Below are 18587 nucleotides of genomic sequence, written 5' to 3'. Positions count from 1 at the left end.
ATAGTTTACACTAGGACAGATCTAGATGTGTTATTTAGTCAAAGTGATGGACACAGCTCCATTAATGGGTTTCTTGTTAATTTGTGGTACACAATTAACACAATTTTGAGGGTTGATTATTAACCAGGGCCGACATCCACTTGTACCTTTTGATTACTGGGTAAGTAGGAATGGTGTAGCATATCACTTGTAGTATATACAGTCAGGTGATACAGATAGCAGTATGTGGTAGGTTGGTTTACTAATTGTTGTGGAATTAAAAACTAGAAATCATCTTCACATACAGTATACTTACTGTCACCATGTGACCAATACAGTGTATGTCTCATATACAATCTGGTGTGCTTGTCATCATGATGGGGCAAAATGATATGAGGGTATTTATAATTATATCATGGTGTACTCAACAGAAAATAGATAGAACATGATTTTATATATAAGATACTAAAGGTCCATGTACTTGCATTTGTATTTTACATAACTGTATACAAGAAACTGTATACAAGAAACTGTATACAAGAGTTGTTCTGTTATTTCATATGTATACATATGTAGGATAAATGATATCCTGAGTAGATAATCAATGATATCCAGTCATAAAGGGTTACTGGTAATCCTGAATTATCCTAACTGCATGAACATTGGAGTATCAACAGTGAACACACACACTGCACATGTGTACTTCAGAATAGACAGATTGCATATCTTTATCATCTTTCACCCATAAACTCAACCGGATGTTATTTCACACCTTGTATTAATCAACATAAACGAGCTGCTAGGATTGATGTAATTTATAAACTTTGTTAGGTCACCTGAGCCGAATTAAGCCTCATGGTGACATACAGTAAAATCTGATTATCTCGAACTCTGATAAATGGAAGACTAAGCTGCTTAACTCGAAGTAAAATTCTGTTTTTACAGTAAAAATTATATAGAATCTATGCTTGGTTACCTCAAATACTGGGATATCCCAAAATTTCTTTATTACCTCCACTGACTTGAGATGATGAGGTTTGACTGTATTTCAATAGCCTTTTGTCTGTTATCTTGTGAACACTTGAATAACATATCAATTTCATGAAACTTTGTATACAGCCTTTTATAAATTAATTTGTCAGTTGCTTCACCAGTAACTTACAGAGTATACATAATGGCCCTTTGCAATTTTATTACCACTCAGCCTTGTGGACATGCTAATTTGATTAAATATGAATGGATTTTAATGAAATTTGGTATGTAGTTTTATATCATTAAGAGTTCAAATGATTTCCACAATAGGACTGATTTGATGTAACTAAAATATAGCATTTAGGCCCTTTGCAGTTTTATTATTTGTGAGCATATATATATATATAATTTGATTAAAAATGAATGGATTTTGATGAAATTTGGAATGCTGTGAGATTTGTTTCAGTTTTTTTTATTAGTTCTTAAACAGTTTCCTCATTTGGATTGATCTGATCTAGTACATGTAGCTATGACCCTTTGCAGTTTAGGTTTGGGGTCATGATATTGAGCCAGTAGCATGCTGGGATGAGGAATTTCAAGATTGTTTATATTAATTACCTTTCTGGGTTACAGGGGTCAAATATGTTTAATCTTACTTTCAAAGAAAAATCATCGATCAGTATTATATATATTATGTATAGTAGATCTCAGTCGACAGATAAAGGCCCATTGACCTCTCGTTTATTTTACAATAATTATAATTGCAAAACAAGTTATACCAACTTATATCAATCACTCGATCTTGGTGGCCCGGGTAGAAGCATGTGAGGGGTCGTACCGTGGAGGAAACCGGAGTACTGAGAAAAGTGAAAATCGATGTAGTTGGACATGTGACCAGACCTTTTCACATTCAAATGGTGAATCAAACCTCGGCCCTCAGCAGGGTGAAAGGCAAAGGTGTTATACCAGTGTGTAACCCGACCACTCAATGAAATATCCATAGTATTTATAGGGAAAAGCATGTTACAAAAATTTAATTTATACCATATTTTCACATAAAGAATATGTAACAGACTGTAGTTATGATATACAGTACATTTTATTCACCATCCTTTCTTTGTATTATGTAACTTTCTAGACTTAAGCACAGTAGGAGTTAAATTGCATTATAAAAAGTGATTAATGTGAAAGAAAGGATATTTTAACAAGCTAAGCATGGTCAACTTACATTTAGTTTTCATGCAAGATTTTTGTACATTAAGGTTTTAAAACTTTTTAGGCAGATCATGGAGGTAGAGCTAGTAGAGACTGTAAATTTAACCAGTTCACTTGTCTTGGGTAGTGAGAGCTAATCTTGTCCAATATACTTCCATTGCTTTTTAATGCAATTAAATTGATCACTCTTTGCATTTTACTGAATTCTTAACAGACAAGGCAATTTAATCATGTAATTGAGTTAATGTTGATGATGAAAACAAAATCCACGTACCTGAGTAGGATGTGTATGCATGGTTTTAAGTTCTTAGCATCAGCTGTCTCTAAGTTTGATTAAAGTCACATTAGACTCGTGATCAGCTGTCTCTGTTTGGTTAAAGACCATTCCATTGACATTTGCCAAATGGAAACAAAAGAAAACTTCTGAATATCAGAATTGTCGACAAGTCAAATATATATTTACCCTTGAGAGACTTTAAGCATCACCCCAGCATTCTTCTAGTCATGAATATTATGACTGTGGGTGTTTGGTTTTTAAGAAGAAGTTATTTTAATATTTCAACAAATAGTGATCTTTGTGACCTTGAAAGAAGGTTTGAAGGTCTTTCATTTGGACAAACATCTCCATCCCATTGAAGACAGAGTTTGAATCTATCATTCCAGATATTAAGTTCTCTAGTGATAAAAGACTGACTTCTCATGATGGTTATCATTTTAATGTGTATATCAGAGTATAATGTGTCACCACATGACCACTGTGTCATGTAGACAGATGGCCGATCATGATCAACATGACATGACATAGCAATAAAATTGGAGACCAAATAAAAATCATAATGAAATGGTCAGAATTAGTGTTTTTCTCCTATACTTTCATCTATTAATCTATATTTTTGGTAATATACAAAAAAATAGATCTTGAATTCTTTTTCCCATTTCACATTTAGATATACATGTATGTATATAAAATGATATTTAACCTCTGTTAATTTATAAATTTGACCTGATATAATATAAGATCATGTACAAAATGAATACATAGATCTGTAATTCAAGCATCAACAAATCTATTGGATACCTATGTTGTACAGCTGGATTGGAATAATGAATTTTGTGTTCAAACTTCATGTCTGTATACCTAATAAAACCAGAGACTTATATACTAATATACACCGTATACCGGTAAATCTCTGATAAAACCTAGGCAACTATTTTTATTGACTTTGTACACTTCAGAGCAAGGAAACAATCCCTATGAGTAAATTTATAAATGGAAAGGAAGTACATGTCTACCGGCTTGTTAGAATGGATAAGGGAAAAAAGGAAACATAGTTGTTAAAATAAGTCAGAGTAGTGTTTTTGTTTCCTACTTGTGAGCTCTATCATAATGAATCATGTCTAAATTTATTTTACCAGGAAGCCAGTTATCACGACCTCAAGTACTTGTATGAATAGGCTACACTTTAAAACTACATCATAATTAATATCCGAAATATACAACTTCAGCACTACTTATACAACTTCCGTACCTTTCCCTACAACGAAAGGATTTATTTTACCAAATTGTTTATAAATGCATTAGTATTGAAGTTCAAGCTGTTGATGTAAGAAAAAGTAAATTATTTTTGAGATATTGTATACAGAATAAGAAATTAAAAGTTTTATCTTTGGAAATATATATATAGTGACAAGTGAACGCAAAAACCAATTTTCCATGCAGTTCCTTATCAAAACATGTCGGTTATGATGCCAAAAGCCATTGCTCCGTGCCATTAAATTGAGAGGTTGGAAAGTATTCGTGTGATTAGATTGGTTTTTACCTATAATGTTGAATATATGTCTTTAAATGTTTATTTAAACATGTTTTCTAGTTTAAACATAAGATATGATGATATTCTAATTATACAACTTGTTCTTTACTTCTGAGTTTATATATTCTGACAAAAGTGTGATATACATGTTTATATCCAAATCAACTGCTACATGTATATCATCAGTCTCGTCCTTTAAAGTCCAGGGGTTGCGTTCATTGCATTCATATAAGCTAAGCCGTGAAGACAAGGAGAATGAAACCCTTGAATTTCGAAGATGCATCAGTCTCGTCCTGTGTTTAAGTTGCTTAATTTCAACAGCTACAATGTAGAAAATCTCATAGCATGATGTCACAAACTTAAATTCCCACTGTGATGTATCATCCATAGTTTTGTTCCAATTATAAAGCTATAATATCATGATATGATAATTTAGAATACCGTATATATAGCCTTCTGCATTCACTCTCATGAATCCCAAATATTGACCGGTTCATACTGATGAGACTCTGTAATAACTGGCTTTATTAGATACAGCTATCAGCATTCTTCGGCTCCCTTTCGTACAACATACATATACAACCCTATACCGGTATGTTCACATACATATACAACCCTATACGGTATGTTCACATACATATACAACCCTATACGGTATGTTCACATACATATACAACCCTATACGGTATGTTCACATACATATACAACCCTATACGGTATGTTCGGTTGATATTTAGAAATCATTACCAATTCATTGAATTTGTTGGAAGCAAAATATGGAAAGGTCAGCCAGTTGTAGTAGACCCTAATTAGATATACCATGTATACAACGTACATGTAAAGTAAGTTACTATAAGTATAGTATACTTCATGTGTGTTTTTACATAGGCAATCACTTAAAACCATTTCCTTACCATGTTTATCCAGTTATAAACCCATGCTCAGTAATAACCCCATCAATTTCTGTAGATCTTCATTCAGTACCAGTAAGAGCTGTATAGGTCCTGCCCTAGCCAGTACCCTGATATTTGGTCACAGGTTATAGTTTTGCTCCTAGCCTGGCTTACAGTAGGATAACTATATAGAAACATCTGAGGCCTGTAGAATTTTAAGTTCATGTGCAATATAGTCCGAGCTGGCTATGTGGATTGGTCACTAGGAATTATTATAGGATAACTACGGTACCAACATGTGCATATGAAAAAATAGGTCTTTAGTGATTTCAGGACTTTTTCTCACTGGATTGGGATGGGGCCTTGTCTCATTTTGGAAAGGAAATTGGTGAAGATTTATTTTCACAAGTAAACTGGAAATTTGGGGAATTTGGCTTTAAAATGAAATAATTCCAATTGGGAATGGGACCCATTAACAGCCCCAAAAAGCCCTCAGAAAGCCCTGGAATTCTGTAAGTTTATGGTAAGTCCTAGAATGTTAAGTATCTTCCATAGTTTGTTTGGTCCAGTTTAAAATGGTACTGTATTGTACTCCAGGGTTACACAGATACATGGGTACTACTGTGTGTAGTATGTGTTAGCTCACTGTTTATGGTCGGAATGACAAGATACAGATGCTCACACGTGGCCTTGAAGCTCCAGTGATGAGCTGTTTGGGATAAATTTGAACATTTTAGCAGGGACTTTATGCTATTATTTGTAGTGTAGCTGTCTGTAAAATTCGTAACATTTCATTGGTGAAGGGTTTCTGTATTAATACTTTATGATCTTATCAATAGTATTTTAGAATTTTGGTGGGAAAGTCACCCAAAAATCGCTTTGTTAAATTTTCTTTTAAAACAGCTTTTCGTTATTTGATAATCAGACACTTTAAGTTTCAGCCATGGCCATATGCCATTGAAATCCTCGAAATCATTTCAATATACTTTAATTCATAACCTAGCTAGTATTTGATTTAAAATGATATAAGTTGTATTATTGCCTATATACACAGGGCACCTGGATATCCCTTTTTTCCTGTTTTTGTGGTATTCCTACAGATAGTATTAATTGGCTGTCTAGCCTGTCCTGAATCTTTATCACAGTTTTCTGATTGGGATGTTGACTGGCCTGTATCTTAATTGTGATTATTTGTTGTCAGGTTCCGCCCTGCCTGTGATACGGCCCAAAGAACAGATATGAAAATGGATCAAAGGTTGATAAATCAGCAGGTAAGTCCAACACAGGCATTTTATATATTAGTATATATAAACACTTAGTTCTAGAACCCCGATTAGTTCTAGAAGCATGATCGTCAGAGATGTAAACTTTGGCATTTGGAAGATTCCCACCCACCCTCCACCCACCGGCACCCTCGACTCTTTTTAAATTGCAAAATGTACCTGGATATAAGTACTGTCAATACTAAATTTAAAGCTCTTATCAAAATCACATTCACTTTCTTAAAATCACTTCAAATTCTCCCATTGCTATAAACATTATTGCTGACCTAGAATTATTCCTCTATAATTCTCAATGTACACAAACAGAATTTTTATTATTCTTTCATGAGAATTTGATAAAAAAAATTCTCGATTATGGTAACATGTACCTGTATTTGTTACACAGTAAATCTCATCAAATATAATGCATCTATAGTTAATTTGCTTCAATTCAGAACTGTTGATTTCTTCACCCCATACAGAGTGAAAAAAAGAAATTCTATTTACATAACAAGTTTGTTTTTTACACAAACAGAAGTTGAAAACTTAAATTGCGAGCTTTTAAAAATGTCTTGAAAAATTGTGCTTGACAAAGGAAACAGACATTTTCGAAAGCTCCTAAATTAAGTTTTCAGTTTCTTTTTTGTACAAAACAAGCTTGTTATATATCATTGATACCTAACTGATAAATCTTATTCCTAATTGTTAAAGAAATCCTGTTATTTTCATGAAATCTCTGTATCAAAACAATTTTTTATGGTTAGCTTTTCTACCTATAAATAATAAATTATAATAAAAAAAATAATGATTAGTTCATAAATAAAGTGTTTCTGTCTCATGATGATCAGTGATTCTGCAATAAAATGTTTCAAAAATGAGATGAGGCTATTGCAAAGTCCAATTTAACCAAACTTAATATATAGTAATTAGATCACATAGTTGACATCTCGGCACACCTATCATTTGTGGAATATCATATAAAGATTTTATGGGTTTGTGATATGCTGCCAGGGAAACTTTACTTATAACTTTTGTGCTTAATAAGCTCAGTTTATCAAAAAGCACCAGTGTATTCCAACCACACCAGGGATATATCAACCCAACATAAGAGAACATATGTCTTTCTTGCTTCTTTGACTTCAAAATTATAAAGACAAACTGAAACAAGGTCTCTGATATATCAAATGTATTTTCTTTTAACTTCTTTCGAAGATTGATTTTTGGGGTGATAATTAATATCATTATTTTACAGAATTTGCTTCTTGTTTTAATATATATAACCAGAAAAATTTACTTTTAAGGTGAAATAATACAGAAATTTGAGTGAATTTTGGAATAGGTTAAAAACATACATTATACTGATAAAGCAATGATACATGAAATGACACACTTGTCGGTATTACAGCATGGCCTTCCCTCAGAAGCTTGGAAACCAGGACAAGAGGTAGTGGCTTCCTACAACTTCCAGGGATCATCAGCAGAGGATCTGCCATTCAAAAAAGGCGATATACTTACAATTGTCGAGCCAACCAGGGTAATTCTCAATATGTTTTATTGGTGTGCTTAATAGTAATTAAAGATGATACCAGTAATTCCGTTCCTATTAATTTATTTAAAGTTTACATATTGATGAACTGTCAACATGGCCTGAAGTGATGTTCAGCATTTTTTCCCATATTTTAAACATGCATTATTTTGTACACTCTAAATTTAAGCACATTTCCGAATTTTAACATATGACTACATTGATAATTGGTGCGTCAAAATTATTTCATATAGAAATAGTATATTGTAAGTGGAATTAGCACAATCATAGTTTAGCGTAATGCTTCTAACGCAAAAAGTGACCAAATAAGATAACTGCTGAAATATGTAAAAAAAAAATCTGTAGTTTTGCTGATCTTGAATTGAATTTAGATGTGTCTCTTGTACCCTAGATTTGTGGTATGTATCATATGTCTAGATTTATCATATATAAACTCTAGGTTCTAGAGCCAAACACCCTTATGAATTATCTCCCCTTGTCTCACTAACAGGATGCTAACTGGTACAAGGGACGTAATGGTGATGGTGACGTGGGGATGGTCCCCGCAACTTATGTCCAGCGACGAAGAGAAGTTCCTCTACATGCAATGCCGTGAGTTATTAGTATCATTAAGTTTTTATTTAAATTGAACTACATAAAACTAATGTTGATGAGAGGAATTTTTCTATCAACAGTAATACATCCTCATCGGTCAAAAAATAATAGTTGTATTTGTTTAATGAAAGTTTTTCATTTTACAGTCAAATAATATAATAATTCCTGGTTTGTACAGATATCAAAAGCTAAAGAATTTGGGTCAGTGCTAGAAAAGAGCTGAAATTTGCTCACAATTGCATGAAAAATACTGGAATTCTATTTTACTTACTGCAAAGTGCAATTCTTTTCAAAAGTGAAATATTCATCACAAGAAAATGATAAAATGTCTTGTTACATGAAAGCTATATCAATGGATTTTTATATTCAATTCTTGGATAATGAGTAATAAGATGTTAATAGTAATGTTCTTTTGTTGTTTTGATTATGTAACTGTTAAGGAGAGATCAAAATACCCTATTGTCCTACAAGTTCAGACAAATTAAAATGCTTGTGGATCGATGATTGAGAATAAATGCTTGAATTTCGGTACGAAGAATCTATTTGAACCATTTTTGAGTAAAGTTCTTTGAGAACTATAGCCATATGTTACATATTATATATAAGGAAGGTGGTAGAATAGGTAATGTTTTATAGAAAAATGCCTTGCACAAAAAATTGCCTCTGCTTCTTGTGCTTGAGCCTTCTACAAATGCTGCTACCGCCCTCTTATGATGCATGGATACCCAAAATGTTCTGGATATCAACTGATAGATTATCGACTCTACGTACATATACACGGTTTAGCATAGTTACTGTTTAACATGCAGCTGTCAGTATGACTTTCAGAGAGATTGACTATCATAGTTAACAACTTGTCAGATACCGTTCACTATAAAGCACAGGCTGGATAGTGGCTGTACTAACAGCAGTATAACACAGACAGTCTTTTGGCTGTGATATTGAAACATTTATAATTTTTCTATTGTATCTGCATTGATTGAACACAGAAAATTTTGACTGAGATATTTATATTATACAGAATCAGTCAGCAGTATACAGTATGTCACTAACACCCAGAGTACTTTGACTAATATCTACAAGTCTACATAATATGACTTTATCAATAATGTATCAACATCACTATAACACATTATCTGTATTTTATGTAATTTGACTATCAGCTGTCTAATTCACTGTAACACTCAGAGGGCTTTGACTGTAAAATCTGAGCCTGTATAATTTGACTATCAGCTCTCTAATTCACTGTAACACTCAGAGGGCTTTGACTGTAAAATCTGCACCTGTATAATTTGACTGTCAGCTCTCTAATTCACTGTAACACTCAGAGGACTTTGACTGTAAAATCTGCACCTGTATAATTTGACTGTCAGCTCTCTAATTTCACTGTAACACTCAGAGGACCTTGACTGTAAAATCTGCGCCTGTATAATTTGACTGTCAGCTGTCTATTTCACTGTAACACTCAGAGGACTTTGACTGTAAAATCTGCGCCTGTATAATTTGACTGTCAGCTGTCTATTTCACTGTAACACTCAGAGGACTTTGACTGTAAAATCTGAAGTCTGTATAATTTGACTGTTAGCTGTACATGTCACTTCCCCGCTACACGAATAACTACAAAATTGACTGTGATATATACAAATCTGAGTAATATTTTGACTAACATACAGCTGTAACTGAGAAATCGGAGTAAACATTTTGACTAACAGCTATGTAACAGAGAGAGAGAAATCGTGAGTACTGTTTTGGCTAACACCTATATAACTGTAACACTTTGATAATGTAAATACTTTTCCAGCTGGTTTCACGGCAGTATTTCTCGGGAGCAAGCCGAGTCTCTCTTACAGAACATGGAAGATGGCGTGTTCCTTGTGCGAGACAGCGTCCATTACCGTGGCGATTTTACACTTTCAGTTTCATTTGATAACAAAGTTGATCATTACCGCATTTTGGCTCACAACAACAAGCTGGAGGTCGACGGTGGTGACTGTTGTTTTGATAACTTATTTGAACTAGTAGAGGTATGTTCCAGACCAAACCTGGTTACCTCCCTTCAGTGCTCCCCTCTCCTGTGATTTTGTTGCATTGGTTGCTATGCCAACAACCTATAGCCACTGCTTGCTGCTGCCTTGACCTTGTATACTGAATTTTATTTAAAGGGAGGTTAGAATTACTGAGGTTCTGTTGATTTGTTGAAAAATAGACAAATTTTTCATTAGTGATTATCTAAGTGTTTTCAAATTTTATTATATGTACAAGAATGTCATTAAGAATCCTCATTAATTTCGTATTTCTGCATTTTTCTTCAGATTTAATTTTGGATATATGAGGACCATACAGCAATATAGAAATCTATCAAAACAATGAATTAAAGTAGCGACAGATTTCTCATTCCTGCCCGGTTCTCAAATCCTATTGTACTATCTCGGATCAAACTCATATCCTTCTGGTTTACAGAACATTTGCTTCTTTTTTTTGGCCAACACTAAAATCTTAATTATGCTAATTAAAACAAAATACATGTATACAGTATATGAAAGATATTGACCAAAAAGAAATAAGATTACAATGTATAGAAATAAGATTACAATGTATAGAAAAGAAAACAAAAAATGTTGAAAAAAAAAAATATATAATCAATCAGAATGAAATTGACCTTGACCTTGGTAGCCAATGATGTTGACAAGCTGTAGTGATTTGTATTGTAGTTTAGTGGTTATGTATGCTGGTACACAAAAACATGCACAAAGTCTCTTATCTTTATGTTCTGGACAAATCAATTAGGAAAATTAACAGTAAAACAAAATGCATTTTGTCGAAAAAGTATTTAAATAGAAAATGAAATAAATCATAATATTGAAATTGTATTAAATTCAGTGGATTACTTTTGGCTATTTATCATAAAAAAACATTGATTGATTTTTTAGGCCTGATAGCCAGATCTGGAGCAAACATTGAATTACTGTATTTATCCACAAATAAGCCCTCCCCTCTAGAATAAGATTTCAGTATGAAAGTTTTGGGAGGGCTTATTTGTGAACTACTTGTTGCTTACTATTTTAAGATCGATGGTTCTGCAAAAATGAAAAAGAGGGGCTTCTTAGTGTGCAAGGGCATGTTTGTGGATAAATACGGTATTCTGGTATATATATATGGGCAGAGTTCAGAGTATAATCACATGAGCATGTCATTAATAGGTTTCTGAATATCACACTAACATTACAGTAACTTAGTACTAAAAATACAGTCTACCCTCATTATACCACCACCTTTTTATGGGTGGCGGTAGTAAACGAATTTTGATGAAACACAACAAAAAAGGAATATTCTGACACCTAATTAATGTATTTTGGTAAAAATACATAGAAAAATAACAAACTGAGCCACGGTCAGATAGTCCCACTGTGGTCCATCAACATTTCCTTTAAATTCCTACTAATTCAGAACCCCTGAATTGATTTTGATGAAATTTAGTCTGGAACATAATTAAGGCAAAGGAGATGTAACATCTAAAACGAGAGTGTGGCTTCCAAGGGGCTGGGCCCAGTAGGGAAAACTGGATGAGGTTAGATATTTTAAATTTTGTTAGATGAATAGCTTTCAGCACCAAAATGGTTTGACAATGAATGTAGAAAAAAGATGTGTCTGAACAAATATACATTATATCACATACTTGTGTCCTTACTTACTCAAATATTGCATGCTACAAACTGATTTGGCCCACGTTAATATAATGTACAAGTATATATATCATTGATGCCCATGTCTCAGAGAAGTGGAGGGGGATTACTGGGTGAAAAGTTGTGATATCAAAACCTATTGACTGATTATGCTGCATCACAATATGTGGTTTCTATGGTAACTGCAGTGATGCTGAGTTCAGTATTTACTATGATACATCCATTTGTACAAGTTCTGACATTAATGTGTACATTATTCCTGAGGAAAATTTGAAATCAAATCATCATATCATGTGCCTAATTTGGTATTACATTTTCCGACTGCCATAAGTACGTGTCAGAGAAGACATGTTTGTCATATATTTTCTATAAAACGGAAAGTATGCGTTATATTGACATTACCAGGGAGTCGTATATGTGTAGTGTGAATGCTGAACTCCGTATACTTGCTGTTGCACTAATATTATAGATGTTCATCACCTTATTTCTGAGTTGCAGTCACCTATGTCCTTGATAGCTGCTACAGTATCCATGTCTTACGTTGCATACGTTGTGATGGAATGCATGTTGCATGATACTATTTTGTTCTTTGTAGATGGTTCCACGGGAAAATTAAACGAGAAAAAGCAGAGGAATTACTTGTGCCTCCTGAAGACGGACTATTTCTTGTGCGCGAGAGTGTAAATTACCCTGGCGATTTCACCCTTAGTGTGTGTCATAAGTCCAAAGTGGAACATTATCGCATAATTTACAGTCGAAACCAGATGACCATAGATGAAGAATCGTATTTTGAAAATCTTACACAACTTGTGGAGGTACATATACTATCTTCATTCTTGTAGAACAAATTTATAATCTGGTTTAAATTTGCTATAAAGCATTCAGCTATACTTAATATGTTCAGAATTAGAGGCGTGCATTGATTTTGTGCTGTGAAATTTTTCATGTACATTGATTGTTGTCCCCTAGGAAATTTTGACATTTTTTCATAAAAAGTTTTCTAGGCTTGGTTTTTCCTACAATCTGAATATATGTTAATTGTGAAGATTAATTGTCTTTAATGCTGTAATTCTTGGACTGAAAGAAATTGGAATTTCTTTGGGCCAATTTGGATTTATTTTGAAAACAATACTATTACGTAAAATGTTCCATACAAAATGTATAAGACTTTTGTTAGGTACTTAGGTCGAAAAAGCTTCAGTTTAGAGTTATTTAATTCAATCTAAAGCGGAATCATGAAGCATATATATATCTAAGTTCAGAGTTAGATGAATTATTTAGCTTTTAAATTGGCAGAATACAATATATATTGATTTGTTATAGTGTAGATACTAACATGGTCTGAATGCACCAGAGCCAGCATCGTTTCCCAATGTCTTGTCACAATAGATAGTCTAATCTAACCTTGTGTGTGTGTTTCGTTCACCTTAGATAGCTTCCTCTGTGTTGGTGTCCAGATATGTTCACACTTCAGTGACCCCTTCATTTAGATTGATTTCTCCTTTATAAAAAGTTGACAGTAAGGCCTATTTTGCCGGACCATTGCCTGTTTAATATGAGCTGGTGGGGGCATCATGATACTGTCCATGTGTGGCATTACAGTGTGATGGCACTATAAAAGTGTCTGTTACTGACCCCATTTTATGCTGACACTATTCTTTAAATGACCGTATTGTTTAATAGAGAAAATCTCTCAAATGACACATGATCTTTCAAATTGGTGTCCTGTTTTGTCTAAAATGATCTAACTTTATGTAAAAGCTTCCTCTAATTTCATAATATGCTAAGGCATTTCCTGTCCAGATTTCATCCCCTTCAGCGTCCTTTTAATGACCTTATTGTGTAATACAAGGTACAACAATATCAAACCTGTTTTACTTCAAACAGGCCCCCTCTGTGTGGAGCCCAGGTGTATATCCCTTTAAATAACGTCATTCAAAGCATCATTATCTAAAGCAATTTATTCTAAATTAAATGCCCGTTAAATTAACTCATTGGTTTTAATAAGATTGCAGTATTTTCTGTAAAGCGAATACATGTACAGATATATGAAATGTGATAAGAACTCTTTGATGTTTTTATAAAATGAAGCAAAGCTAATGGTAATTAGTTGATTAGAAATGAAGAGTCAGCAACATCGAAAAACCCAATAGGTAGTTCAGTAATGTCTAATCAGTATCATGATCGCTATTCAGAATAAGCTTTGAAATTAAATTGATAACATGCTCATAAATATTCAACAACAAACGTACTACATGTATAAGAAATCTTCAGGACAGACACTAAAAAACTACCCAATGGAAAGCTAGCGTGAAAGTTTGGTACCTAGGAGGATGCATGATAGAGGTGGTGAATGTCAAGGTCACAGTGATTGGTATGAGTAGTGCTATATTACGACCTCGTGAATGTATCATGGTACAGGGTGTATGTAGTGCTTCACAACTGTCTCTCCATCAGCTACCTGTGGTCACTGTATTGCTTATAGTTGTTGTTTAAATGTATATATGTTCACAAGTTGTTAGCTTGTTATTTATATTATAATATAGTAAATCACAAATGTAATATTTCTTATGTCCGTAAGGTTAAATCTTACATGTATTTTACATTTCAATGAAAAGTTTTAACTTAAAAGTGTTCACTAAGCTGAAATTGAACAAAAACAGTGTCAGAGAGCTGCTTCATATTTAAATACTTGGTAATATAATTTGGTTTATGATTTCAAACATTACCCTTCTAAAATTTTAAATATTTCCATTGTTGACCTATTTATATCAAACATAAGATTAACCATTGTGTACCATTCTTCAGCATTACTCTAAGGATGCAGATGGTCTATGTATTCGACTCATACGCCCACTACAGAAGAAGGGCTCTAGTTTCTCCATGGTGTCCGTCCAGGACTTTGAGAGCGGAGGCTGGGTAATTCACGACCGAGATCTGGAAGTCGGAGAGGCCATAGGCAAGGGTGAATTTGGAGGTATCATATTTCTTTTACATGTTCTTTTCATAGATTTAATCACATTCTTGCCTGGTGTTTTCCACTACAACCAATCATTTGCTCTCTGCCCATTGTACTAGACAACAGGGATATGGGAGCTAGAATCTTGTCAAGTATACTAGACAACTGGGATGGGAGCTAGAATCTTGTCCAGTATACTAGACAACAGGGATGGGAGCTAGAATCTTGTCAAGTATACTAGACAACTGGGATGGGAGCTAGAATCTTGTCAAGTATACTAGACAACAGGGATGGGAGCTAGAATCTTGTCCAGTATACTAGACAGTAGAGATGGGAGCTGAAATCTTGTCCAGTATACTAGACAACTGGGATGGGAGCTAGAATCTTGTCCAGTATACTAGACAACAGGGTTTGGAGCTGAAATCTTACCCAGTATACTAGACAACAGGGATGGGAGCTGAAATCTTGTCCAGTATACTAGACAACAGGGATGGGAGCTGAAATCTTGTCCAGTATACTAGACAACAGGGATGGGAGCTGAAATCTTGTCCAGTATACTAGACAACAGGGATGGGAGCTGAAATCTTGTCCAGTATACTAGACAACAGGGTTTGGAGCTGAAATCTTACCCAGTATACTAGACAACAGGGATGGGAGCTGAAATCTTGTCCAGTATACTAGACAACAGGGATGGGAGCTGAAATCTTGTCCAGTATACTAGACAACAGGGATGGGAGCTGAAATCTTGTCCAGTATACTAGACAACAGGGATGGGAGCTGAAATCTTGTTCAGTATACTAGACAACAGGGATGGGAGCTGTATACTAGACAACAGGGATGGGAGCTGAAATCTTATCCAGTATACTAGACAACAGGGATGGGAGCTGAAATCTTGTTCAGTATACTAAACAACAGGGATGGGAGCTGAAATCTTATCCAGTATACTAGACAACAGGGTTTGGAGCTGAATCTTGTCCAGTATACTGGACAACAGGGATGGGAGCTGAAATCTTATCCAGTATACTAGACAACAGGGATGGGAGCTGAAATCTTATCCAGTATACTAGACAACAGGGTTTGGAGCTGAATCTTGTCCAGTATACTAGACAACAGGGATGGGAGCTGAAATCTTATCCAGTATACTAGACAACAGGGATGGGAGCTGAAATCTTATCCAGTATACTAGACAACAGGGTTTGGAGCTGAAATCTTATCCAGTATACTAGACAGCTGAAATCTTGTCCAGTATATAGACAGTAGAGAAGTACCAACTAGTATATATATATTAATTAATGACGGTTCTGTTCCACATTGATGGGTGTGGAAGGGTGTGAACTGAGAGGGTTATTTAATATTGTCAGTTTTATTGTATATGTTAATATTTTGGGATTGGATTCTTAATTAAATCAAACCATTTTACAAAGTTGTCTATCTTTCCATCCACCTCACAAAACTAGAAAAGTCAAAAACACAACAAGAATGTGTATTGTTCCATGCCTGAAATATTGCCAGATATATACTGGATATCAGGTACTAGGATGTAGAGAAAATGCCTGAAATCTTGTCCCGTATAATCACATCCTGTTCACGTGTGGTTTCAGATGTATGTAAGGGTGAATATAAACACCAACAGGTAGCAATAAAACAGCTGAAGAAACAGGACAACGCTGCACAGGTTTTCTTAAAGGAGGCTTCTGTCATGACGTAAGTATTTGGCTTCCATTTCATATGATCCATTCATCTGTCTTTTAAAAAAAAAGATTAATTTTATAAGTCATGATTTACAATGACAAGGTCTAATGTCAATTTAACCCTTTATCATCCCTTAAAACTAGTGCACTTAAATTGCATCGGTTAACCAAATTTATGCATTATATCAAAATTCATATCCTCCAAAGGGAGGAATTAATTTTCAATCAAAATGTCTTAATTGTACGCTACTAAACCATCCACATATCATGATCATTTGACTTTGGGATTCAAGATGGATGTGACTTAACTGTCTAATTGAGTGATTTTCTGCCTGAGGATGACTAAGTAGCCGAAAATAAGCAAAATTGAGACATTTTTATTGACATAATAAATTTATACAGATTAAGCACCAGAATAAATGAACACAAAGAGTGATAGATGTAGAAAACAAGGAACACATACTGTAATTGGCACAATTATTAATTAGCAGAAGGCTTCAATAAGATAATCTCTATGTATGTACGATTGCTGTATGGTAACTTCAGATGTACCTGTATTTATATATTTAATTGATAGTGTAAAAATAATAGGAATGTTGAGAAATATGATTTGTGTGTTGTCTTTACAGATCACTACGACATCCGAACCTGGTCCAGCTGATCGGAGTGGTTTTAGGAGACAATATTTTGATTGTAACAGAATTTATGGGAAAAGGGTGTCTAGTGGAGTACCTAAGGTCTCGTGGAAGGAGTGTGATAACAAAGAAAGACCAAATCGACTTCGCCACGTTAGTTTTATTACTATTGATAAATTTATGGGCCATAAAAACAATATTAAAATATCATTCAGGAATTATTTAAGCTGGATATGAAACAGTTATATTATTAGTCCACATGATTCTGACTATCTAGCCAATTTACTATCCTGTAGTTTGTGTATGAGGAGATTCCTTACTGTGTCGAATCGCAAAATGGAACCAACAGGAACTGAAGTCATGCATCATAAACATGAGTTGAAACTACTCAATGATGGGTTTCCACAAAACAACTATCTTTCACTACCTACAGGGTATCGGAGCAGATAGTCAGAATTATTCAGACTATTGTAGGACATTAGATAAGAACACATAAAGACATTATAAACACTTCTGATGTTGAAATCTAGTGATTTAATCCTGGTGTAGATAAAATGCCAGAATATGCTGGAAGTGGCTTGTGGATTTTTATGGCCCTTTTATCTAACACAATGGAATCTTTTAAAGAATGAGATTAATGGATGGTTCATGATCTTAATATCTTTTGGTTGATTAATTTTCGTCCTGAAAGCATGGAAATGTTTAAAAAATACTGTCAATGATGTTTTAAAATACTGACAATAACGTTTAAAAATTCTGACAATAATGTTTAAAAATACTGACAATAATGTTTAAAAATACTGACAATAATGTTTAAAAATACCGACAATCAACAGGACTGAAGCAGTAACAAGAGTTGTCTTCCCTTACAGGGACACGTGTTCAGGTATGCAGTATTTAGAAAGTAAGAAGCTAGTACACCGAGATTTAGCAGCCAGGAATGTCTTGGTGAATGACAGCAATACAGCCAAGGTAAGTGGGTTTACTGTGGTATCTTCATGAGTGGATAATTAACTTCAAATGAACACACAAGCATATTAAGTCTGTATATTGTTCATTTATATTTTGTTTATGTTTTGGAATGTTTAACCCACCAACATCAGATGGTAAGCTTTTCCAGTGGCCCTGTGTCCGTGGTCTGTCATCTGTCGGTCCATAAACAATCCTTATTGTCACTATTTCTGGAGAATTACTGGAGGTATTTTTCTCAAACTTCATGTAGGTTGGTCCCTAGTTGTGCCCATTTGATTACGAGTCTGATCCAGATATCACCCTAATTTTGGATTTTTACAATTGAAGTTTGTTATCACTTTTCATTGGAAACCACAAGAGGGATATTTCTCAAAC

General features: G+C 34.1%; 1 protein-coding gene across 4 annotated transcripts in view; it reads left to right on the top strand.

Moving 5' to 3' along the window:
• The window catches only part of LOC117334972 (tyrosine-protein kinase CSK-like), a 46700-nt gene that overhangs the window by 18944 nt on the left and 9169 nt on the right, over positions 1 to 18587 (top strand). For 3 of the 4 annotated variants that reach the window (XM_033894843.1, XM_033894847.1, XM_033894846.1), the window contains exons 2-9: positions 6072 to 6141; positions 7538 to 7666; positions 8169 to 8269; positions 10074 to 10296; positions 14764 to 14932; positions 16516 to 16618; positions 17235 to 17393; positions 18113 to 18212. In XM_033894843.1, the coding sequence (XP_033750734.1) occupies positions 6072 to 6141; positions 7538 to 7666; positions 8169 to 8269; positions 10074 to 10296; positions 14764 to 14932; positions 16516 to 16618; positions 17235 to 17393; positions 18113 to 18212 (1054 nt within the window). Of the gene's footprint in view, positions 1 to 6071; positions 6142 to 7537; positions 7667 to 8168; positions 8270 to 10073; positions 10297 to 12550; positions 12771 to 14763; positions 14933 to 16515; positions 16619 to 17234; positions 17394 to 18112; positions 18213 to 18587 lie in introns of all 4 variants that reach the window. The other variant, XM_033894844.1, reaches the window with a different exon arrangement.

Source organism: Pecten maximus, chromosome 9 (genome assembly GCF_902652985.1).
Source record: "Pecten maximus chromosome 9, xPecMax1.1, whole genome shotgun sequence".
Taxonomy (NCBI): Eukaryota; Metazoa; Mollusca; class Bivalvia; order Pectinida; family Pectinidae; genus Pecten; species Pecten maximus.
This window is presented reverse-complemented; position numbering and strand designations above follow the sequence as displayed.